General features: G+C 49.5%; 10 protein-coding genes across 10 annotated transcripts; 5 read left to right on the top strand and 5 right to left on the bottom strand.

Annotated features, from left to right (window-relative positions):
• Positions 1-254: 254 nt before the first annotated feature.
• Positions 255-1,926, bottom strand: HO173_007045 (uncharacterized protein; the record flags this gene model as incomplete). The annotated part of the gene is made up of 3 exons (XM_037308950.1): positions 255-1,073; positions 1,129-1,268; positions 1,332-1,926. The coding sequence occupies 3 exons, from the start codon at positions 1,924-1,926 to the stop codon at positions 255-257; spliced, it is 1,554 nt and encodes a 517-aa protein (XP_037164214.1).
• A 175-nt stretch (positions 1,927-2,101) lies between these two features.
• HO173_007044 (uncharacterized protein) lies at positions 2,102-2,386 on the bottom strand (the record flags this gene model as incomplete). The annotated part of the gene is made up of 1 exon (XM_037308949.1): positions 2,102-2,386. The coding sequence occupies one exon, from the start codon at positions 2,384-2,386 to the stop codon at positions 2,102-2,104; it is 285 nt and encodes a 94-aa protein (XP_037164213.1).
• An 880-nt stretch (positions 2,387-3,266) lies between these two features.
• On the top strand, positions 3,267-3,912 carry HO173_007043 (uncharacterized protein; the record flags this gene model as incomplete). The annotated part of the gene is made up of 2 exons (XM_037308948.1): positions 3,267-3,423; positions 3,578-3,912. The coding sequence occupies 2 exons, from the start codon at positions 3,267-3,269 to the stop codon at positions 3,910-3,912; spliced, it is 492 nt and encodes a 163-aa protein (XP_037164212.1).
• Positions 3,913-4,217: 305 nt separating this feature from the next.
• HO173_007042 (uncharacterized protein) lies at positions 4,218-4,568 on the top strand (the record flags this gene model as incomplete). Its single annotated transcript, XM_037308947.1, has 2 exons — positions 4,218-4,225; positions 4,340-4,568. 2 exons carry the CDS (start codon positions 4,218-4,220, stop codon positions 4,566-4,568), a joined length of 237 nt encoding a protein of 78 aa, XP_037164211.1.
• A 915-nt stretch (positions 4,569-5,483) lies between these two features.
• HO173_007041 (uncharacterized protein) lies at positions 5,484-7,468 on the bottom strand (the record flags this gene model as incomplete). Its single annotated transcript, XM_037308946.1, has 7 exons — positions 5,484-5,581; positions 5,732-6,207; positions 6,380-6,411; positions 6,482-6,598; positions 6,663-7,077; positions 7,209-7,292; positions 7,353-7,468. The coding sequence occupies 7 exons, from the start codon at positions 7,466-7,468 to the stop codon at positions 5,484-5,486; spliced, it is 1,338 nt and encodes a 445-aa protein (XP_037164210.1).
• Positions 7,469-8,178: 710 nt separating this feature from the next.
• Positions 8,179-10,071, bottom strand: HO173_007040 (uncharacterized protein; the record flags this gene model as incomplete). Its single annotated transcript, XM_037308945.1, has 2 exons — positions 8,179-9,431; positions 10,050-10,071. 2 exons carry the CDS (start codon positions 10,069-10,071, stop codon positions 8,179-8,181), a joined length of 1,275 nt encoding a protein of 424 aa, XP_037164209.1.
• Positions 10,072-12,246: 2,175 nt separating this feature from the next.
• Positions 12,247-14,350, top strand: HO173_007039 (uncharacterized protein; the record flags this gene model as incomplete). Its single annotated transcript, XM_037308944.1, has 2 exons — positions 12,247-12,402; positions 12,461-14,350. 2 exons carry the CDS (start codon positions 12,247-12,249, stop codon positions 14,348-14,350), a joined length of 2,046 nt encoding a protein of 681 aa, XP_037164208.1.
• A 290-nt stretch (positions 14,351-14,640) lies between these two features.
• On the bottom strand, positions 14,641-18,237 carry HO173_007038 (uncharacterized protein; the record flags this gene model as incomplete). The annotated part of the gene is made up of 2 exons (XM_037308943.1): positions 14,641-15,963; positions 16,018-18,237. 2 exons carry the CDS (start codon positions 18,235-18,237, stop codon positions 14,641-14,643), a joined length of 3,543 nt encoding a protein of 1,180 aa, XP_037164207.1.
• A 305-nt stretch (positions 18,238-18,542) lies between these two features.
• HO173_007037 (uncharacterized protein) lies at positions 18,543-20,163 on the top strand (the record flags this gene model as incomplete). The annotated part of the gene is made up of 2 exons (XM_037308942.1): positions 18,543-18,603; positions 18,650-20,163. The coding sequence occupies 2 exons, from the start codon at positions 18,543-18,545 to the stop codon at positions 20,161-20,163; spliced, it is 1,575 nt and encodes a 524-aa protein (XP_037164206.1).
• Positions 20,164-20,460: 297 nt separating this feature from the next.
• HO173_007036 (uncharacterized protein) lies at positions 20,461-23,496 on the top strand (the record flags this gene model as incomplete). Its single annotated transcript, XM_037308941.1, has 1 exon — positions 20,461-23,496. The coding sequence occupies one exon, from the start codon at positions 20,461-20,463 to the stop codon at positions 23,494-23,496; it is 3,036 nt and encodes a 1,011-aa protein (XP_037164205.1).
• Between the last annotated feature and the right edge of the window lie 203 nt (positions 23,497-23,699).

The following is a 23,699-nucleotide window of genomic DNA, read 5'->3' as shown; positions in this document are numbered from 1 at the left end:
AATTAACCATTCAGTATGATTAATCATGATAGCTACATCACCGTCTAACATCTTTGAGGCTCCTAGAGTAGCCCTGTCAGGCTTTTCATTGGTGCGTGCTTGTGTTGCGGCTGCTCAACGGAGTATCCATAGGATGGTAAACAAATATTCGGCGGGGTAGGTCGGTACAAGTAGGGCTGAAATCGGCAATCAATTCTTCCAGCACCACAGGGGCGAGTGTTCGCCAGGAGTTCTGCGCTCAACGGATCTAGTACTTACCCTTGGAAGCCAAACGGGCACTTTCCACCGACTTGCACCGCGCCGGCAGGACAAGAGGAGCCCTTCGACAGGTAGATCGGTAACGATGACAGGCAAGCGACATCCAACGAGCCGTCCGCATTGATATTGACCGCCGAACCTCCAGCCTTGCCCTCCAAAGTGCAGTCATAAGCGCCGTCAAACAGCACTGACATGTCCACATTCGACGTTTCAATGTATTCCAACAGACCATATGCAGTTGCCTCGTACCCGACTTCCTCTATTACAGGTAGCCTCCCCGAAAACAGCACCCAGTGGTCGGGCTCGTTGATTTCATACTGCATCTGGGTGACTTGACTCCAGTAGAAAGCTTTGTCGTTATGGTCTTTGCAGACATCGCCGAGAGATGTGCATGTGCGGCTGTGCTGGAAGACCTCTTTGAAGAAAGTCTTCGTCGTGGGTGTTGCAGAGAAGTGGGACTGCGACAGGGTTTCGCCGACCAAGTAGGTTGTGAAAGCGGATGTTATGCCGGCAGCTGGCTGCGGGAGATTAAAGGAGGTAGGACCAGAGTAAAGCCCATGGGCAGCCCAGGAAGTGAATGTTGGCACATCGCTCATGATAAGGCTGAGAGCTGACTGTAGCAAATATCCGGTACAAGCAGTCATGTTGGCCAAATCAGTCTCTGTGGTCATGTAATCGCTGATGTTATATGGCGAACCCAACAAGATGGAGCTGACTGCTTCTGTGTTCTGTAGGCTCTGTGTGAAAGCCTGTACCGCAGCGACATTGACATCCGGATTGATCCGTTGTGGTCCGCTTGCTAAGACTGACGGTATCTGCCGAACGGGTCAGTGAGCTACTTATTGAGGGCGAAGTGGGCAGCCAATTCACCCCCCAGAATGGTAATCCAGCCAACAATGCCTTCAGTACGTTGCCATTGTTGAGTACCGCACCAAACTCATATCCGGCAAGGATTTGATGGAGTTTTGCGTATTCTGAGTCGCTTCCATCAATGTCACCGCTTTGTAAGGCTGAAAAGAGTGATCAGAGCTGGCCGCGATTTCGGACGCAAGGAATCGCTGATCACGACTCACCAGCATAGTACGAGCTGAAAAGATTGTTGATGGCTACAATGTTACGCACGACATATCCGGCCTTTGATGCAATGCTCGGGCCGAGGTCGGAACTTATCCGGTTCAAAACACATTGCTGAAAGTTGAGCGTAGTACAATCTGAACCTGGTTTGGCATACGCAAAGCGTAGGAAGCATGTTGTCCACGGCTCTTGGGGATGGCAGCAGTTCATGCCGTCACTACCAGGCACCTGACAACTGGGCACTGTCCGGTTCCATTCCGCAAGATAGCCGGAAATGTTCAGCTCATCCCAGCATGTGCTACTTGCAACGCTGCTGAAACTGGTACAATTGACCGCTTGTCTGGTCTCAAGGTAGGCGAGGTGAGCGTTAATATATTCTGATGAAGCTGCTGCGGAAAGGAGGCATGCCGAAGCTGCAAAGACTAAGGAAAAAGAAAACAACATTTTGAAGGACAGGGATAGATCACTTCGTAAAAGTGGTTGTGCAGTCCGAGACCGTTCGCTTTTAGTCTTGTTGAAGTAGACTGCTTGTAGATTTTCCTCCGTCGTAATCTCATCAGAAGAATCGCCCACAACAGATTCGGGAATTTGCATTTCGCATATGCAGAAAGAAAACCTCGTCGTCCCTCGGCGCCTTCTGCGGTCTTTACTGCATGTCGCTAAATCCTGTAGGAAGTGGATGAAGATAAGTTTATGCGGTAGGAAGTGTACAGTGCGCTTAGATTTCTTGAGGCTCAGATGTCGCAGACTTCCCACACATGCGCTACCGTCAGATCACACTGGAGCTTAGATCCCGTCCATACAGCTTTAGCAAAAGCTCCAGGACATTTCTCAAGAGCAGAACTAAAAGTGCCTCTCTCTCCGTGAGTAAGATGGAGTCCTTTTCACTTATGAGACTGACCGCTAGCTCACCTTCGGAAGACCCAGATTCCTCTCCAGCACTGAAGTCCACAGCGAGCTCGCGATGATGAACGTGCAGTTCCACCTGACGTAAGAAACAAATCCACCCATGCTGAGAACCATTTTCCGCCACCTTCATTCTCCGCGCTTCCATGACGAGTCAGACGAGTCTTGCATTGTCTTATCAATTGAAGCATCGCCGACGATAGCTCTTCACAAGCTGCTTTGTCACCAGTCGAGAGACAGTGCTATTGTGAGTTACTCCCAGTCATACAGTTACGACCGAAATGGGTTTTCAAGCATGTGAGTAGCTTATACCTTGGTGAGAGTATGTGGTCCGAGCGGTAAGCCTGGAAGTAGCTACATACGGTATTATAATTTGTCTTCCTCTCAAGCTATCAGTCGGTTAGTTGCCACACATAATCGTTCACAGTGCATTCATAGTCTCTCATCGGTCGTGTTGATTTTCGATGTGAAGTGTCTCATACTCTCTCTATGGGACGTGATCCCCGAGACGGAATGAAAAGGCGCATGGATTGATTAGTACTACCGTTGTGTTTAGGTATAGTGTAACTGTCGGGAACTCAACACTCGCTTACGCTAGTACTCATTCGGCCTAGTCATTGATATATGAAGGCCTTCTCTGTACATAGAATTCTTCTTCCTTAGACATCTTTAAGAATACCATATCTAGTGATAAGTCTCATTATAGCAGTAACTGCATACCCAGGTATTTACCAACAGTAACGCAATGCATATTTAGCACAGCCGATACTGAATCGTGAGTTGAATGGTACGACTTTGGCCCCTAGTCTCCCTGCATAAGAAATAAAGATTGGCTGATAGGGAGCGAAGCACCCCAACTAGGTGGTCTTGTGGTGGAAAGGGTCCAAGGGACATGACACTCTAGGCTTATGCGGTGATATTGGTGGAAGCATCTCAGCAGCATCCAGCATGACGTAGTATAACATTCAATGAAGCAGCAGACAAGAAGCATAATTGGTTGTGCTCGGCGTCAAGCTGACGTTTGAAAGATGTTGAGCATCACTTTATGGTGCCTAGCTGAGAGCCAGGAACGTGACGCTTGCACTTACGGACTCATCATTATTAACTTCCGATTGCACTGGGTAGGACAAAAGTTCTATGCTGATTCACATACCTCATTATACGAAGTTGAAGGAAGGAGGAAGAGTAAGGCAATTTACTTGTAGCCCTCTTTTCTTCGCTTGCGGAACCGTTCCGCCACAAGGCATCCGTCGTCATTTCCAAGTCTCGCTTTTTTTGATACTCCATGTCACCAACACCCGCCTTGAATTTTGCCAGCCTCGCTGACATCTTTTACAAGCTCTGGCGATCTCTAATACCTACATGCACCGCCTGGTCGCCCTCGCCCGTAGCTACGCCACAGCTAGCACGCGCTCTTCAAGACTTCCTCCATCCAAGCCGCCCCTATCCCTCGATCACTTCCTCCTACGCCAGCGTGTCATATCCCTCTATCGTACGATTGTCCGTGGATGCTATAAGATCCCGCCTCCAACGAGGGAAGAGATGAAAAAATACGCGAGAGAAGAGTTTGAGCAGCATAAAGCCGTGGACGACTTGAGGAAGATACGGTATTTGCTTAGTACTGGGAAGACGGAGTTTGAGCGATTGGGAAAGCAAGTCAGCAATATGGGCTGATGATAGTATGACACCTTACCCAATGGGGATTGCTGCGATCGAGACCAAAGGGGCACCCAGGTGTGGTTCAATCAGAAGGAATCCCATCTCAAGCAAGCCGCTGGGGGGCTGAGCGGCTGGATCAGACCATCCCATTTCTCTGCAGCAGTGTTCCGGCCACAAGATGATTATGGAGGACTACACGTTCCACCCTCCATCTGAATGCGGGAAGAATCGTAGGCTTGATTGTATGCATCCTGCAAGCTCCTTTGCTGACTCTGTAGTCTGTGGACTGCGTCCAGTGTCCCTTGACGAATACCCTGATCATGCCGCAGTATCATATATTTTCGGCGATCCAACCTTGGATTACAGCATAACTCTTGCCCGTCGCCGGCCAATGATTACCGCTCATCTCCACTCGGGGCAGCAAAATCATCAAATCATACAGCCCGATGCCATCTGTATCGACTGGTCTAGCATTCTTGAAAGGCAACCAGGAGGTCTCTATCATGGGCACGATCTACAAGCAAGCCCGACACGTTGATGTCTACCTTGGTGAGGCTGACGGACATGACGCCCAGGCAGTCGACTCGATGAAGTTGCAGCAAATGGGCGCATTCATTGCCGAGACCCCAAGCAAGGATTTAAAGCCATCCCCTTGGACGGCGATGACCTAGTTCATTCGCTTGATCAAAATTCCATCGATCAGACCCTGCAAGCTCTTGAACTGTATATACTTTGAACCGTCACGGCTACCCTGATGGCCGGTCTCATGACTTGAGCATTGCCGGCTTATCTTCCCCTGCAGACGCTGCTTAGGACGTTATATAGTCCGTGATCCTGCGTCCGTGGTTCACACACACGTAGCTTGTCCAGGAAGCAGTCCTTTGCCAACCATTACTGTCGTACTTGGCGCTTCGTCTTTCAATTGGGGAGGGATACCTCAATCATTGAGATGTACACATCGTTTCGACCCCGACCTCCTCACAGCCACACTTACCACAAGGTCTGGCGATTCAACGTTCAGATCTTAGAGTCGTGAGGACGGCAACCTACAGGATTGGGCTTGAAGCCTTAAAGCCCGTAGGGTTCTACGATCAGGTTCCAGCAAACGCAGAAAATGCCTCGCTCTACGGCTTCAATCCCACCATTCGCGACCAAACTTTGGACGATGCTGCTGTTCAGATTGTCATGTGTTCGGACTTTGAGCCTTGCTACGTCCTTGTGTTTGATGGAACCTGAAGAAGTCGTTCACAAAAATTGGGTTTGCAATCAATCAGGCATGTTTCTGCCACTAAATGTAGAAGATGCTTTTCGAAGACGGATGCACTGATCAAGAGGGCTTTTTGAGAAGTCTAACCTGGTAGGATGTTTGCGGATCATAGCCAAAATTCGGATTTCGGATAGCATTTGAAAATCGGTTTGAACCAAGAGTATTCTCATTCATGTAGCTCCGATCTACAAGGGGATCTTGCCCAAATCTCGTACAACATGATTTCCAGAAACCCCCAGCTCGCGCTGTCTGTGTCTATTATCCAGAGCTCCATGTTGTGATATGACGCCACCAGAAGGAATTGGGAAGATGAGCGCATCTAGTCGAGAAAGGTGAACAGATCCGTATGCACCACGTTCAGAGCACGGAGAGCTTCTCGCTCCGCGATCACGCACGAGATGCTGATCTCACTCGCGCCTAGATCTGTATAAGCACGAATTCCACACCACGGGTCACAAGGGAGGAGAGCCCACCTTGAGAGATCATCTCAATGTTGATATTGTTATCTCCCAGTGCCGTAAATAGCCTTCCCGCAATCCCAATACTCCTCTTCAGCTGCAGGCCTACCAAGCTGATGATAGCCATATTCTTCACCACGTCCACACTCCCATACTTCACTCAACTCTTCAATCGCATGTTGCAAGTCCTTGTGCTGATTCAACAGGTCTTCTGCATCCTGTTCTCCGCCTCGGTCCTCGGGACCTTTGATAATTGGCATCTTAGAGTGCACCGCGAGACTGATATGGAACTGGTTCTTTTCGAAAAGATCGATGTTCAGTGACCAAGAAGCAAGGATCTTGCAGATCTGCGCGAGGAAATCTGCGTCTTCGACTTTGCGGTGGGAGTGGACGTTGACGACGGTGATTTGGTGCTTCACTGTTACGGCCGTTGGGCGCTTGGGATGGGATTGTAGGTTGGCTTGGGAGGATGGAGTGATAAGGGTGCCGGGGCTTTGAGGCGCGAGGACGTTCTTGATGCGGATTGGGATTGAAGGGAGACATTGCTCTACTGTGAAATGATGGATTACTTCAGAACCGTAGAAGCTGTGGAAAGGTTAGCATAGGTCGTTACGAAGATGGTATAGACGTGCGTTAGCTCATTGGCCTCTCTCGGGTCAATGGATGATAATAATTTGGCTGTTGGAACCTTGCTTGGATCGCTGTCCGTTGTCAGCTTAAGCAAGACGGAAGACTGGATGAGTATGGGCATGTTTACGCAGTGTAGACGCCTGAAACTTCTTTCCAGACCTATCCACCAATTAGCGGATTTGTATCTGGCACTTCGTTGCGTGTATTAGGAGTGTGAGGGAAAACCAACCTGTAGCTCCTTCGCTTTCGTTCCGACAGCAGCTAGCGCAGCGCACAGATCGGAGTACCCACGTCCTAATTGCTTGAGCAAACCTCCTGGTAAAGGACCGAAGTACCCGGTTAAAACCTACCAAACTATCAGTCTCTGTGCATAAGGCGGGGCGGCGGAGTAGGCTGGGTCCATGTCATACCGGTACCTTGTCACCACAGAGCTCAATCCTCCGACTTATCGCATGAGCGACCTCTCGGTAGAATTCTTGATTAAACGACGGCGCTAGATCTGGTTCAATCACATCAGACAAATCAAGATATTGAGCCCGTATCCCATGATCTTCCAGAAGCGCCGTTAGATATTGAGCACTGAGCTTCTCCCCTACACTTAGGATCTTGTCCTCGGCCTCGGGAGGCACATCTTCCCTCTTCGGCAGCGAGTCGAGCAGCTTTTCAAGTGCATTACATTCGGCAGATATGTCCCGCTTTAATCTTTCTTCGATCTCTGGGTTTTTGAATTTCGCTGTGTTGAGGTGCTCATGCAGAATACCTGAGACAATGGCGCGATGGCCAGTTGAATTTGGTTTGACTGCCTCTCGGGCAGCTTTCAAAAGGCTTTAAGTAGTCCCATGTTAGCATTTCGCACGGAAAAAAGAGCCATCGGTCAGATCCAAATTGCTTTCTTGGCAATGATTCGAGGTACGACCGACCTGGTAGGACCAGATAGCTAGGAAAGGGCTTCATACCGATTAGTAGTACCCTCGGCTTTGGACTTACCACTCCTAGCGGAGCAGACGATGGCGATATTGTGGTTTTGAGAGAGGCTTGATCTGACAAAGAAACGAGTTCAGCGAAGCTAGTTGACGAAGGAGGAAGGGCTGACAATGTACAAGGCGATCCTGGCAATTTCTTGCGAAAACTTCCCAACCGAAGTACCTCCAAACTTCAAAAGTACACGCTGAGATGCCCTTCTGTGTTGCTCTTGGTGCTCAACCTGGGCTGCCATTTCAGAAATACTTGTCTATGTTATGAAAAATTCAAAAAGTCACTCAATCGTATGAAAGGAATTTGCCAAGCCGTTTAGAACTGCCCTTTGTGCAAGCGAGATTCGCCAGCTGCTGCCGAGCCAAACGCGCTGACTGTGCCACCATCATTCGGACGCGTCCTACGATGTAAAGAGCAGAGTCTACACAACTATCAGATTACAGGTTATGCAATCAAAACGGGAACTATTCAGATGGTGACAAACCGATGCTGTATATTCTTTGGACTTGTGAGTATCGAGCTTGAGCAATATGACCAATCGTTCGAGCCAGATTGATTCCGTCTTCCTATCTTGCATAGATACCGAGATCATTCAAACCAAATTTGGACTGAGGGGGAAGAGAGGGGAACCCGAGGACGACACTAACGCTTTTGTTTTGGCTGGCGTGAGATTGGGCCGGGACTTTTTACACGAAGTGAAATATCATTTCCTAACGTTGATGTTGATTGCTATCTCATGTACCTTGTCCTTGCATTATCCGTGCAACTTTAGTCGGTAACGCGGCTAGCAACATGAAAAGATGTAATGTTATATAATTCGCTAATTCAGTTCATGACGGGCCGTAATTCTCCGCTGACGCGAGAGCATATATAAAACCTCCTTGCTGACGCTCTGCTGAACCCGGAGATTCGAAGCCTTGAACGACGCACGCCTCGAGTGTAAGTACTCCACTACATCTTCTTACTCGACGTCCCCCTCTTAAGCGCATTATACGATCTCACCTTCTCCCCGGCCGCGATCCTCCGCTGCTTGCGCCGCCAATAGCTCTCCTTGGACTGCTGTCTCGCCTTCTCCAAGTTACCCTGGTCGTACTTACGCCTATAGTAGCCCTCCATGCGTCTCTCATTGATGCGCATTCTCTCCGTGGTCTGAGGCTTGGCGCAGGGTCTGCCCTTTTTCACTTCCCCGTTCGGCAAGATCGCCTTATTTTGAGATGGTCGGCTGCGACGGGATCTCTTTGCAATTGCGAATGAAGACGGTTTGTATTCTTCGTCAGAGTCAGGCGCATCGGAGATGTCGGAGTCGTTGTCATTGCCGGTGTTGGGGACAAACAGGTCGTCATGAGGAGCGCTTTGTTGTGTGATGTATCCAGGGAGAGCCCAGCCTTCGCGGATTGCAGTGGCAACCAAGTCTTCAGGGACAGCAGAGAGGGACAAGTCCTCGGGGTTGAAAGCTCCATCGTCTTGGTAGTTTGAAATTGGCTCATACTGAAACATCCCTGCTGTAGCCGGTAGAGGACCCATATTGCCATGCAGGAACAATGGGTGATCAATCGACGAGAATTGTTGCCCTGGCGGAGTGATTGCTCCGAAGTTGTGTTGCGTCATCGTGTTGTCTGAGGGAAGTGGCTGCAGAGGGTAGTAAGGTGTGGGGTCAATTGGAGATTGAGAGAAGATCTCGGGGTCGGGGTAGTTGAATGGCTGTACTGGCTGCTCTAGAGGGCGCCATACCGAGCTGGGAAGAGTCTGTGACTGAGGAAGAAAGGAAACGTACCTCTGATCTGCAAGTGATGACTGTGGGGTAGTAGGTATGTCGAAGCCACCGTCAACGCTCTGAAGTGCCTGCTGGTTGAAGTCGAAATCATCGAAATCTAATGTTGCATCAGCCCGAGGTGCGTCAGCGAAGTCGCCTTCTGAAATGCCAAAAGGATACATGTCATTGAAGAATGGACCCTGTCCTGCTGAGTCATCTGGGTTTGTGAGGAGGCTGGGGTTCACGATGCTCTGATATTGAAAGTCGCCCATGTCGGAGACACCCATCTTGATGCCCTTCCTTAAGGGTAGTCTGTGTCCTGGTTGTTTGATAGTGATCTCTGTGAAGCGAAGGTCGTCGACCGACGTGTCTTGTTTGGTGACGGTATATATAGCGAAATTTCCTGTAGATGAGAAAGTGTATGTGGTTGAAATGCAGGAGAATATTGACCCTTTAAGAGAGTCGAGAAAACAGTGTTAAAGGTCGAGTCCCTTGGTAATGGGATAACGAGATCTCTTTGTTGTGATCTCTTTGTGCGAGTGCAAAGACAAAGGATAGAAAATCGAAGCAAGGCAAACTTGATCATGATTCTTTGTTGCTTGAGGCCGATAACAATGCTCTCATTGTAATCGAGGACAAAGGGCGCGGAGGCATCGAAGAAAGCAGAACGAGCGTACACGAGACTCAAAGGAAATGATGATTGGATGGTCTCTTGCACGAAGAAAGTTTCTTGCCTTGAACAACTGGTTATTGCCAAAAAAGGTTGAATTCGTCCTGTAATTGCCGCTCAGTAGCTATGAGGACGCGGTCAAGCTGCCAGTCAAAGTATTTCAGTGGTGATGACAGATATGACCAGGAGCGTAGCATCATGAACTCAGAAGCTATACCAGACCGTACGGATGTGCTGCTACCACATCAGTTTAATCCTCCTACAAAGGGTCAAGCATTTCTCAAGATCATCGAGATTGATTACCAAACTGGCAGGTCTCCCGACACCAAAATGATCTAATACAGATTCCCTCTTCGCAGTGGAGGAGTGATACTTGTACGCTCGTGAAGCAATAATTACTCGTGAGAAGCCGATAGGGCATGGCGATTCTGACGCGCTAGCGGCGCGTATAATTTTAAGCATAGCCCTACCCTAAGCGCCAGCCGCAGTGGATGTAAGTATCATCGCTTGGCAATGCCAAGACTCTTGAGGATGGTGTGAATACGTAGGCCTAGTCAGACTTCCACACTGAACGATTACTCCAAGATTCCAAGTCGACGGTGACAGTACTACCACCATCACTCCTTACACTGTCACCCTTCCAACCACAGTTACGACCACAATTATCCAGCGACTCCCGTCGCGCCAACACACTAGGTCACTTCAGTCCTTGAATCTCTATTACATGGTCCCTTGCCTAATCCTACGGATTCAAAGACATTCCAATCTAGGGTGGAGTGTCTGATGTCCCCGCAAAGCCATTGCTAAATAATTACAAAGCCATTGCAGCAAGATTGGAAGCTTGATTAAAGATATGCTGATTCCGTATATGACCGTGCCGGCGTGAATGTACTGCAAGGGTTTCAGCTACGAAGAGGAAAGCACTCTGACACTGGGCCACATACATATAGGAATGAGCCGAGGTTTTCGAGTTGAACGTCCCATTGCTTAGCTCCAGGAGCAATATCAGATACAAGCCAGCCAATGATGAAATAGCCAACAAGGAATCCCTGCGAAGTGTTAAAACAGACTTCGCAAAGCACAGAAGACACACGCATCCCAAGAGGATTACGTCTAATAATTATCAGCGTGAACAACCAGCTAAGAACAGAAGGGTCGTACATGCTGCAGCCGCCATCTGATGCATAAAACGAGCTTTCGTGTAGATATGCATAGCCACAGCGAACGCGGACAGAAGCAGAGAGACTATTTCAACACAGCTACGCCCCTGCGATGCGAAGTCGACGGGTCAGTGAAGTCAGGGATGACTCCCGGTGGAGGCTTCAAAGCAGGACCGTTGAGCAACGCTTGCAGTTGCTCTGGTGTAGCATTCGAGATTGCAGACATGGTGATTGCACGGCCTGATGATTTGATCAGGAGGAAGATCAAAACGCTGTTATCGCAGGTAGGTAATGGAAAGCACGAAGGAAGAGTGAGTGTGTATAGTCCTCGAAAGTCCGGATACTAGTATTGAGGACAGTTCAAGGTTCCACCCAGAGAGCCCGAAGACAAGGTGCCCAATAGTCCGGACTATTAATCTGGAGGCCTGGACGGGTTCGAACTGAGGCTATTTTGACAATCCGTGCTCCATCGAGGTGCCGGACTCTAGTCCAGAGCAAGGATTGCGTAATTTTTGCGGTGAGACCTTAGTATCAGTGGCTCGTATCTAGTGATCTAATACATGAGACCGTGGCGGACTGCAATATATCGCTTAAGTCCTGAACTAGGTGGAAAGGATCAGACTGAGATTATCAGACTCAGACGAGAACTTCGATTGGGATCCAAGTTTGAATGATGCTGAAGAAATTGGGCGCAGGATTATGTAGCTGACTATCTGTATACGTAAGTAATAAGACGGAGAAGAAGGTATTTAAGAGACTTTTTATCAATCAAAGGCGTGCTCAAAAAAAGCCCACAACACTTAGATATTGACAAACTACATACTTCTTACATCATGTCAATTACATGCCCTATAACAAAGAGTGGCAAGCATATTACTTCGCATACTGAAGAAGATTGAGCCATAGAGATCTGTTGAAGATGTGACGGGTGGATGAATATCTTCCTCCTGAGAGGTGTTTCAATGGCGAGGAGCCGAAATTTTGGCAGACTTATGCATACATAAGAGGGAGGATGAGGAAATCGCAGATACTGCCGCCATGCTAGCTGCTACTGGGTTTGTCACATTCGTAGTCCGTATTCACCGATTCATACGGAAACAGCAATCATAGATTGAGATAGCGGAATAATTGTTCGAGGTACCTTAATCTAGTACGGATTAAAGTTCTTCCGACTAAGCCAAGCTCTTTACGATTTGAGGCAATATAGGACCTCAGTAGTATCAGTCTTAAAGCTCAGTCTCTGATCACTAATTATGACCTTTAACTTCTCACGTCACGCGTGTGAGGGAAACCGTATCACGTCAGACTTAAATCTCAAAGCGACTATCGAGCAAGATAACACTGGCTGCTCAACTCCATGAAGCATTGAACCCTACTAACGCGTTCTCCTAATGTCCAATGTCGAATAGCAAAGCTGTCCAACCCTGTCGAGCGAGATGACCACTAATGGCCAAGGTCTATCATCAAAAGTTCATGAGGCCGTCGTGGAGGTTGCGTCCGTGCCCATCATCAGTGATCATGACACTCTCAAGTATCATCTCCTCGGACCATCCCTCACGAAGGCGGGACAGGACACAGTCGATCAGCAAAAGGTAATTGCGGATTAGGCTTGGGCTTAAATGTGGGACTTATGTGCTGACAGCCATGCAGGTTTCAGAGGTAATATACAATGCCTCCAAAGGCTCTAAGTACTTCAACAACGAGGAACACAAAGACAAGAACCTCACACAGAAGATCGAAAAGATCCTAGCCCGCAAACGGCAGCTCGAGCGTGTCGACCTTGCTTCAGACCTCCGGCGCGCCGATGAATACATTGCGGAGCTTGAGTTGTCTCGAGATCTAAGTCAGACTGTCGTTCATATCGACTGTGATGCCTTCTATGCAGCGGTTGAAGAGCTGGACAGGCCGGAACTTAAGCATGTACCTATGGCTGTTGGAAAAGGTGTCCTTACAACATGCAATTATCACGCGAGAAAATTCGGCTGCCGGAGCGGTATGGCAGGCTTCGTGGCCATGAAGCTCTGTCCAGACCTCATCTGCCTACCCTTGAACTTTGCGAAGTACACGGCGAAGGCGCAGGAAGTAAGGGAGATTTTGGTAGAATACGACCCGCGATTTGAGAGCGCCAGTATCGACGAGGCGTACCTCAACATCACGCAGTACTGCGAGGAAAAGCACATGGATCCTGAAGATGCTGTCTCACAGCTGCGGAATGAGGTCGCCGAGAAAACGAAAATCACCATATCCGCTGGCATCGCCGCAAATGCCAAAATCGCCAAGATTGCTTCCAATCGGAACAAGCCAAATGGGCAATTTACAGTCGCCAACGACAGAGCCACCATCGTCGCCTTCATGCGTGATCTGCCCACCCGCAAAGTCAATGGTGTTGGTCGAGTCTTTGAGCGCGAGCTCGACGCTATTGGCGTAAAGACTTGTGGAGACCTCTACTCTCAGCGTGCCTACCTCTCCAAGCTCTTCGGAGAGAAAGCGTTCCAGTTCCTCATGCAATGCTACCTCGGTCTCGGACGTACAAAGGTTCAACCTGCAGAGGATTACGAAAGAAAAAGCGTAGGGACAGAAAGCACGTTCCATGATATGAGCGATAAAACTGAACTTCGAGAAAAGCTTCGATGGATTGCTGAGGAGCTGGAAAAAGATCTCACTCGCACACAATTCAAAGGCAAGACGCTGGTCCTCAAGGTGAAGCTCCACACGTATGAGGTCCTCACAAGGCAGGTCATTCCTCCAAAGGCCGTCAGAACTGCGGACGATCTTTACACATACTCTCTGCCGATGTTAACGAAGCACGAGAAAGAGATACCCGGCATGAAGCTCCGGCTCATGGGCCTCAGATGCACGCACCTGGTCAGCACTAAAAGGAGTGGCACGGACTTCTTCGGCATGCGGCACCCATCGGCCGCAGATGGCGAACCAGGCCCCGTAAACACAACAGTGGACGATAACGGCGAATGGGAGGTCTGGCCCGAAGAAGAGTTTGAAGAGGCCGCTAGACAGGAACGCCAGGACGAGATGAACGAGCTGGAGCAACTCAGCCAAGAACAAGATACGAACGGATCAGACCCTCTCACAGCAGAAGAGCAGCTCGAAGAAGCGAACAGACGGCATAAGCACGGCAGAGAGATTCTACCCAACCCCGATCCCACATACAGGGGTCCAAATAGCTCCGTCGGCTTTCAAAAGCCAGCTACAAACCATGTCCCGCCAGCTAAAGAAGAAGAACCGTTCTGGCCCTGCCCGATCTGCGCTCGGCCACAGTCAACCAACGACAAAGACTTCAATGACCACATCGATTTCTGTCTTTCGAAACAGACGATCAAGGAGGCTGCGACGGAGACCTCGTCTTCGCCTCCAGCCTTGGAGAAGCCGTTGTTAGACGGGCGGGGGAAGGAGAATAGCAATAGCAATAGCAACAACGGTGGCAGTGGCAGTGGCAGGGGTAGGCCCAAGGGGAAGCGGAAAAGCGAGGTGGTGGGTGACAGGGGGAATAAGAGGCTTTTCTTCGGATTGCAGAGGACTTGATGGCTGTATATAGTTGAACGTCATGGCATAGCGATGGAAGTGTATGGTCAATATGGGAGTCCGTCCAGGGCAGTGGAGCTAGGCCAGGGGAAGGTACCCAGGATATCCGATATACCCCTACAGCAAAGCGATAGAAACAGCATGCATTAATGGCCGGATTCATGCCATAGTAACAATACAGAAAGCTGCGCCTTCGAGAGCGCAACTCCATTCCACCAAATGGCAGAGACATCACGCTGTCAAGGGCAAACAAGCATTCCTCCCCACAACCCAGTCAACCATCAGATCTCTCAACCAGTGGGACTATTCCTCAACCTCCTTCCCGCGCCCACATTCTCTCTCCCCTCCAACTTGACCATGCCGGCCCTCCCACCTCCAAACTTCTGCGGCAGCTTACTTTCCGTGGCCTGCCTCTTCAGAGGTGGCGGACCCATTCCCACTACTTCCGGATCTGACTTGAAAGCTGTCGCTGCAGTGTGGGCCTGAGAGTCGCTGTTGTTGCGTTTGAGGGAGGCGTTGACGTTCAAGTCGATCTCGCGTAAGCTTGCTGGGTTGAGGTCTTTGGAAGGAGATGTCGGCGGAATGCCGTTGATGGCTGGTGCGTCGGTGTAGACAATTGATTTGCTTGGAGATTTGTTAGGGGAATGGGTGCTAATGGCCTGACGAGGTGATGAAGGAGCTTGCTTGCCAAGGATTTTGTCGTGAGGCTCGGTACGTGAAAGAGTGGTTGGGTACTGATATTGCGTCTTTCGGGGCGTTTCGCCAGTGGGGACGTATTCCTTTAGAGGTGCAGCTGTAATGTCGGCACGAAGCTCTGCAAGAGGCTGCTGAATTGTTGAATCAAGAGGAGGTAGAGAAGCCGATAGGGCCGTGCTCTGGGTAGACACATCGGCTCCAATTTCACGGACTCGGTCATACGTCGAGACAAAATGATCGCCAATGCTTGAGTAGGATTGGTGAACGGTAGATGCTAAGCCTTGCAACGAGGTAACATGTCTGCTGTGATGACGTTCGTTCTGAGATCGTGCTCGTGTCACAAAGTCGTCGAGTGCTTGCATCTGGGTAGCCATGTCCTTCATCTGAGCGTCGACTATGCGGATTGTCTCTTCATGGACCGACTTGGTCGTGGCCTGGATCGAGACGTTATGCTCATTGATGGCCTTCCAATCGTCCTTCATCTTGCTCTTTAGGGTGTCCTTAGATTTCAAGACCTCGCCGACAAGCAAGTTCTCCTTCTCTGACCAGACGTCCATATTGTTGTTGTAGTTCTCATTTGCTGTGTCAAGCGTCGATCTCGCAGACGTGATATCCTTTCGCACGGCAGTGATCTTCGACTCCCATCGTGAACCTTGCTCCTCGGCAGATCGATTGATAAGAGTTGTTATTTGCGCGAGCAGGTTTTGACGATCCTTAGAGGCTTGAGCGCGCTCTTCGTTGAGGCATGTCTCCAATCGAGCGGACACATCTCCATCTGCTTGGATCGCACCCTTTGCAGCAGCCGAAGCTTTCTGTCTGAGACTATCGGCTTCATCCTTCTGTGAATTGACATGCTTGACAAGCTCTTCGAAGAGGGTTTTAAAATCCTTTCCAAGCGAGCTGTAGGAAGTGTGGAGCTAGCAATCGCATCAGCTCACGACGCGAGCAAGCCAGGTCTTTCTATTGCTTACCTGAGTATGGAAAGACCCCAGCTCGTTGATGACTTCAGCTGATATACGTCCAGCAGCTGCGGATAGTCCATTCAGTCCTTCGCCAACTTTGCGCTTGACGTCTTCCCGAAGAACTTTGATCTCCTCAAGAACAACGTTCATGTCTTCTTTCGCCCCCGAGGTCTGTTGGTTTACTTCCTTTTCCGAGGCTTCGAAAGATGCAACCTTCCCCCGGAGTAGGTCTTGCGTAGCTCCTAGCTTCTGCAGTTCTTCCTGCACAAACCCCTGCATCCGGCCTGACAGGGTCGCTATGAGTTGTTCTTGCTGCGTCTTGAAATCTCCAAGTTTGGAATCTACGAGCTGAGTAACGTCAACAACTTTGCTTTGTGATGCCTGCCATCCTTGGCGATTAAGGGTTTGCAGGTCAGACTTTCTCTTGACCTTAGAGTGCAAGCCGCCAACATCAGAGACAGTCTTTGCAAGCGTCGAAATGAGTTCTCCCCCAACGTTGTTCAGCTGCTCCTCTGTGACTTGATGAGCTTTCCTGAGCGTTGTTTCTTCAGCAAGAGTTTGCCGCGTATCTGCCAGCACAATCTCTGTCTTCTCCAGGACGTCCTTGGTCTCATCGAGGATTTGCTTCGTGCAATCGTTATCCCTTTTCAGGAAGTTGAAACTACTCGTCAGAGAAAACAACTCCTGGACTTTGTTTCTCAAGTTGGTTTCCATCGTCTCGATCCTGGCCTGCTGCTCTTCGCTGAGGATCCTTCGAGACTCGCTCTCTCCTACCATCGCTTCGTAGCCTTCTGTCGTCAAGTAGACACCGTTGCGCTGTCTAGTGGCTATGAGCTCTCCCTTTAGCTTCTCAATCTCCGCAGTGAACTCGCGAAGAAGGGTCTTCTTTGAGACCATTTGATTGACCTGGGGCTTGTTTTTTATGTTTTTGGCGCGGAAGGCATAGTCCAACGTCGAAATTGTTTCTTCCAAGTTACTTTTCGCCGGCGAGACTGTTGCGATGATGCATGTCTTCGTTCGACCGCCTAAAGAATCTTGCAAGAGTCGGGTGAGTTTGGACTCACGGTATGGAATATGTGAGCCTCTTTCGACGAGCGCGTTGATGACTCTGCCGAGAGTCAGTAGACTTTTGTTGATTAATCCCGCTTCAGCAGCACGCTTGTTCTCGGCTCCACTCCGTTGTATATTCTCGCTGCCAGCAAGGTCCACCAGATTGAGCTTCCCAGCACTGACAAAGTCTTCACCAGTTTCGGTGGTTCTCTTGATATAGGCAGTCATAGTGAAGACCGTATGGCTTCGAGAACTCAGATCGTTGCACTTTGTGGCTGCCACTTGCCGCTTGTGGCTTCCGTCCTGTAGCAGCTTGATACCATCTCTTGCGGTCTTGATGTGGGCCTCCTCCATTCCTTGGACAATCGTAGCGCTATGGCCTTTCTTTTGTGCATCGTCGTAGATTTTTAACTTTGTCGTGTCGTCTAAAGAGAGCAAGTCGCGTAACTCTTCATTATACAATTCAATGAACGAACATTTCACAGAACTCTCCGCCTCATCCTCTTCAAGCTTGCCGAAAAGGGAATGTAGAACTCTTGGTATGATACCAGCCGAGTCTGAGAGAAGTCCCAGAGTGTCTGACATGTCTCCGGACATTGTGTAGGTCTTGCCAGTGCCTGTCTGGCCGTAGGCGAATATAGTACAGTTGTAGCCTTGGAGCATCTGCATCAACTTGTTAGACTGAGGGATTGGAAGGTCTGCTGCAGTCCTTACCTCCTCCAGAATTGGCGTCACAACATCATCGTAGATCATGGATTGATCCGCAGCCGGCGAGAAGACTTTGTCGAAGTGATAGGTCTTGTTGCTCAGCGCACTGGCACCCATCGACAATTCCACATTCTTCCCCTTAACACCGTCTGTAGAGACAACCACTCCGCTATTCTCTCGCACTTCTCGATCATTGCGCCCACGACAGCGAACCACCACATGAATGTTTGTCTCTTCTCCATCGGCGTCGAAATCTCGCTCCTTTCGCTTTTTTGGAGACCTTGAATGTGATGTGTTCGTTGACAGTGACATGATGCTGTCAGCTGGTGAGACGGTACCTGATTGAGTTCTCGCATTGAGCGAAGGTGCGCTTGATTGTGCCCTGGCAGGCGCAGTGGGTCTAGACATTGGCGGTCGCATTGAGTGTTTCTTGTTCGCTAGGCCAGAGGCAGGGCGCGGTATGCCAGCCATTGATTCTGGTACTACAGCTCCTTTCTCAAGTAGAGTTCGCGATATCTGCGTAAGTATATCTAGTCAGAGAGATGTAACAAGTCGCCCGTAAACATGGCGACAAATGCCAAGCAATAAACAAAGATCTGCGCTAATGCAAGGGACCAGTCAGGGCCGACTTTATGCCGATGGGGCAGATGCCCCTCGGCCGCTCCACCCCTCCAAATGTCAGCTGCCCGTCTTCAGGTAGCAATCATGTTCTCCGACACTATTTCTTCCCAGATCTTCCATCCCATTCATGTCTAATCAGATACCGATTTGATACGATGGCAATGTCTTCAAACCCAGCGATGCAGGTGCACCCAGGCCGTGGGCTTGGTTTCCTCGGTAGGTAGACCTCCGTACAAGCTTCGTTCTTGCTAACGGACTATAGTCTTAGGAGCTTCGTTGCACGATGTCTTGACGCGACTGAAAGCCCAAGTACAGGTTTACCCTAGCATAGACGTCTCCTATTCGCCGTCCAAGCCTCTTGCTGCCCCTGTCATACTGAATCTACCTCCGAATGGCATTCGTCTACGATTCGATGGACCTGACCAGAGACTTAGGCTGATCGAGGTCCTGGATTTCACCAAGACGCAGTTGATCTACAAGAATACTGATCTGGTCAAACTACCTGAGACAACAGGGCCAGATTCTTCAACATCAAGTTCAAGCGGCCCAGCCTTTCGACACGTCTACAATAGACTAATGGGCCCCGCGTTTCCTGGAGAATACATTCCACCAGCTTCCAACTCGGGCTTGACCCAAGGATTGTACATACTATCATACCCGGGTATCGCATTCACGTTTCCATTCCAGGATTCCAAATGGGATCCTGCCAAGGACTTTGTTTCTTTACTTTCTTCCAACGCTGCTGCACCCGGGAAATCGATGGCGATTTTTGGTGGTGAATCATGGCAAGATGCGTGTCACGAGTTGATGATTACTCCATGCTCGAACCCAAGGTTACTTGCGCTTTCGAGCCGTGGTAAAGAGTTCCGCCCGCGTGAAGTTGATCTTGTTAGAATTCGTGGCAATGGTTGGGTAGACGTTGAAAGAGGTGCCAATACCCCGAACTTTCGGATCAGTCTGGGCAAGACCACTCCACAAGATCTTGTGGCAGAATTGGGCCCACCAGACGCGATATACCACAAATCTGACCGGAAGATGGCTGTCTACAAAATTCAGCATAGGGATCGAAAAACCGCAAGGACCTCATCCGGCACCTTCTACACTAATCATGAAGACATGACCGATACTGATCAGTCCTCTCTGCAATCAGCCACCGACGACTCAGACGCTGAAGAACGGTCGAACGCTACGGGTAACACAAAGGCAGACTCGTCTGCCGAATGCTTCTACAACTACTTCAACCATGGGTTTGATATCTTCATCTCACGGCCCACCCTTCCGGCCCCTAGTTTCTCTTCTGCTGAGAATGACGGCAGAGAGATGGTCGAAGTAGGGGAGTCAAACCAGCTTGTGGCAACAAAGGTTCTCTTGCACGCCAACGTGCCAGGATCTTATCCATTTAATCGCTATCGCCGTAGTCGTTGGGTCATTGATGTCCAAACCTCTGAACTCGACGGTGCCTTGAATTCGGAGACTCCCTTTACCACACTGTCTGGATCCCTCCGGCAGATCTCGCGAAACCATTCTGCGGGTGAGAACGGCGAGGACTCACTCCAAAGGCACATAGTGCTCAACAGAGAATTGGCAGAAAGTCCAGGGAGCAGCTGCGAACTGCTCGGCGGATGGGAGGAAAGCACAGACACCCAGCGAGAAGGCTCAATGGACAGTACGGCCAGAGATGGTCCAGGGTACGGTAACACTAAGCTGTTTGGTTTTCCTGGGTTATTGTTCGAGGTACTCAGGAATGATGCTGTAAGCTGCTTGACGGTGTATTGACGGGTAGGTATTGAGAAATTCTGGGAAGAACATGATAAATATTGCGAAGATACCCCTTCTAGCGTAGTGATATTGGAATTAATGACAACGTATCATTCTTCACCATTAGAATACAGACGAACAGCCATAATATTCCCATGTTACACATGCAACAATCCGTAGTTACTTTCAACGCTATGGGAAACATAACCCAGTCTTGGTTTGAACTCGAGAAATTTCAAGCAATTCGACTTTTGGTGATGACTAAGCTCGACTTTGACAGAATTAGCTGGTTGTATGTCACGATATTGATGAGGCATGCTTGGGCCCAAGCCTTCTTGGAAGAGGACCTTACACCTTCCCAAAAGTACTTTCCCACCCAGACCGAAGGTATCAGACCGCCCAACATACATCAAGCGATGTACAGATGACCTATACAAGTGGCAGAAAGACCGACATCCAACCCCTACATTTACACTACATGACGGGCCTCCATACGCGAATGGTGACCTACACATTGGCCATGCGCTTAACAAGATACTGAAAGACATCACATGTCGCGTTCACTTACGGGAGGGTAGAGTGGACTGGGTCCCGGGTTGGGATTGCCATGGACTACCAATCGAGCTTAAAGCTCTTCAAGAGCAGGGGAAGAAGCCTGGCATTCTGACTGAGAAGGCGGACCCGGTGAATATAAGAAATGCGGCGAGAAAGCTGGCAGTAAAGACGGTGGAGAAACAGAAGAAGTCCTTTCGAGAATGGGCGATTATGGCAGATTGGGACAGTGCTTGGACTACAATGGACAAGGGTTTTGAGATCGAACAGCTACATGTCTTCAAAGAGATGGTGAAAAAGGGCCTTATCTATCGGAGATTCAAACCAGTGTACTGGTCTCCATCATCGCGGACTGCGTTAGCGGAGGCGGAGCTTGAGTATCGGGAGGATCATATGTCTACGGCTGCATTCATCAAATATCCACTTCACGACTGTTCAGAGGCTCTCAAAGAGAAGCTCAACATCAATATAAAATGTCTCAGCGCTGCCATATGGACGACTACACCTTGGACTCTTCCAGCGAACAGAGCAATCGCATTTCACAAGGACATAGATTATGAAATCGTCCATTCTGCGGCCCACGGCTATATCTTGCTTGCTGCTTCTAGAGTCGACGAGTTGCGGAGGCACTGCAAAGAAGGTTTAAAGACCCTTCTTTCCATTCAAGGAAGAGAGATCAATGGAATGACATATCGCAGCCCAGTGTTCGACAGCCAGGCATCGCCCAGGCCACTGCTACATGGGGATTTTGTCACGGAAGGATCGGGATCAGGGCTGGTTCATGTGGCTCCAGGTCATGGCATGGAGGATTATGAGTTGTGCCTGAATCATGGAATTCCGGCTTTTGCTCCCGTCGATGATGAAGGTTGCTTCGTTGACGGCATAGAATGGCTGTCAGGTCAGGATGTGTTGACCACAGGAAACGAGTCAGTACTAAAGCGTCTGTCGGATCTTGATTGTCTCATAGCACGACATGATTACAAGCACAAGTACCCATATGACTGGCGCTCGAAGCAACCCGTCATCGTGAGGGCTACAGCGCAGTGGTTCGCAAACGTTGGCGACATTCAAGAGTCTGCTTTGGAAGCATTAGACTCCGTGAAGTTCATCCCTACAAGCAGCAAGACTCGACTCCAGACCTTTGTCAAGAACCGGAATGAATGGTGTATATCAAGACAGAGGGCGTGGGGCGTGCCTATTCCAGCGCTATACAACATCGAGACTGATGAGGCACTTTTGACTGAGACCAGTGTGTCTCATATCACCTCAGTCATCAAAGAACGTGGCATAGATGCATGGTGGACTGATAATGAAATGGATCCTGCATGGACACCGCCACCGTTAAGGAGTCACCAAGGCGAGACAAAGTATAGGAGAGGCAAGGACACCATGGACGTGTGGTTTGACAGCGGGACAAGCTGGACTCAGATGCAGAGGGTATCAGAAAATCATACTCATATCGCTGACTGCTACATTGAAGGGACTGACCAGCACAGAGGATGGTTTCAATCCAGCCTGCTGACTCATGTGGCGTACCAAAGAGAGACTGCTCAGATCGAACCGGAAGGCGGTCCAGGCTCCGTACAAATTTTACCATCAGCACCCTACAAGAATTTGATAACCCATGGTTTCGCTTTGGACCAGGATGGGCGCAAGATGAGCAAGTCTGTCGGCAACGTCGTGTCCCCGAGTGAAATCATGGAAGGAACACTTTTGCCTCCAACGAAGAAGAAGATCAATGGGGCAATGACCGAAATTCGTGATGGTATGGGCCCAGATGCTCTTCGCCTGTGGGTTGCGAGTTGCGATTACACTACCGATGTACGAGTCAGCCGAACTATGCTACAGGCAGTCAATGGCAGTCTGTCGAAGTATCGCGTCACTTTCAAACTTCTTCTGGGTATCCTTAACGACTTTGATCCCTCAAAGTGCTCTAGCTTTAGAGAACAGGCCAGCAGTATCCACCAAATTGCCCTCCTGCAGTTGCTAGAGGTGAAGTCTAGCGTGGAGAAGCACTACCGCTCAATGGAATTCAACCGAGCTATGGCCAATATTAATGCTTATGTCAACACCAATCTCTCATCTTTCTACTTTGAAAGCATCAAGGACGTGGCTTATTGCGGCACTATACAGGAACGAGCCCAAGTCCAAGCTACACTGTACTGGATACTTACCGAGCTGCAACAGATGCTTCTTCCTGTGACCCCTTTGCTTATTGAAGAAGTTTGGGACTACACCCCGAAGCTCATTAAAGACTACAACCCTACACCACCTGCAATGCGACTACGCAAAAACTCGAGCCTTCCAGTTCAGCAAGACATGGGGAAGCTTTTATCGAAGTCTGATATTCCTCTTTTAATGCGAGCCTTAGCTGCAGTCAGGAATGGGCAGGAAGCTGCTCGAAATGACAAGAAGATGGGAGATTCCCTGCAATCGTACGTTATGTTGGAGATCAATCCGATGCTGGAAGCAAAAACCCCGGCTCTTGACCTCTTGAGGCGCTATCAGGATGACCTGGAAACTCTCTTCGTGGTGTCTCACGTCAGCATTGTCGAAGGGGGAAATCTATCAAAATTAGACAAAGCCAGGTGGTCCTACAACACGGATTGTGATATTCAGGGGCAGATGATCAGAATACATGTACACGAGCCGGAGCAGGCGAAATGCAATCGATGTTGGAGGTATAAAGCCCCTTTGGATATACCAAAAGAGGACGCTCTATGCCGAAGGTGTGCGCTGGTGGTCGACGACTTGAAGGATCGAACGCCCGGGCTTTTCGAGTACGGTCTCCGTACTTAAATTGCTACTAGGGCTTGAAGCCATTGTAAGGGGAAATTTCTTCCACAACAGCTAGAGTTTGCATACTTGATGAAGAGTCTAAAAGAAACACCTGCAATGACCTCGCTACTTGCAAAACCCCCGTCATGGTGTTCTGAAACCGAATGCATGCTATGATATGTCAACCTTTGTGACGCGCTGTCTTTGCATGTGACTTCTAGAGG

This window comes from Letharia columbiana (genome assembly GCF_014066305.1).
Source record: "Letharia columbiana isolate WasteWater2 chromosome Unknown Sc0000022_s0, whole genome shotgun sequence".
Classification (NCBI taxonomy): domain Eukaryota; kingdom Fungi; phylum Ascomycota; class Lecanoromycetes; order Lecanorales; family Parmeliaceae; genus Letharia; species Letharia columbiana.
The sequence above is the reverse complement of the archived record's forward strand: the minus strand, read 5'-3'. Positions and strand labels throughout refer to the sequence as shown.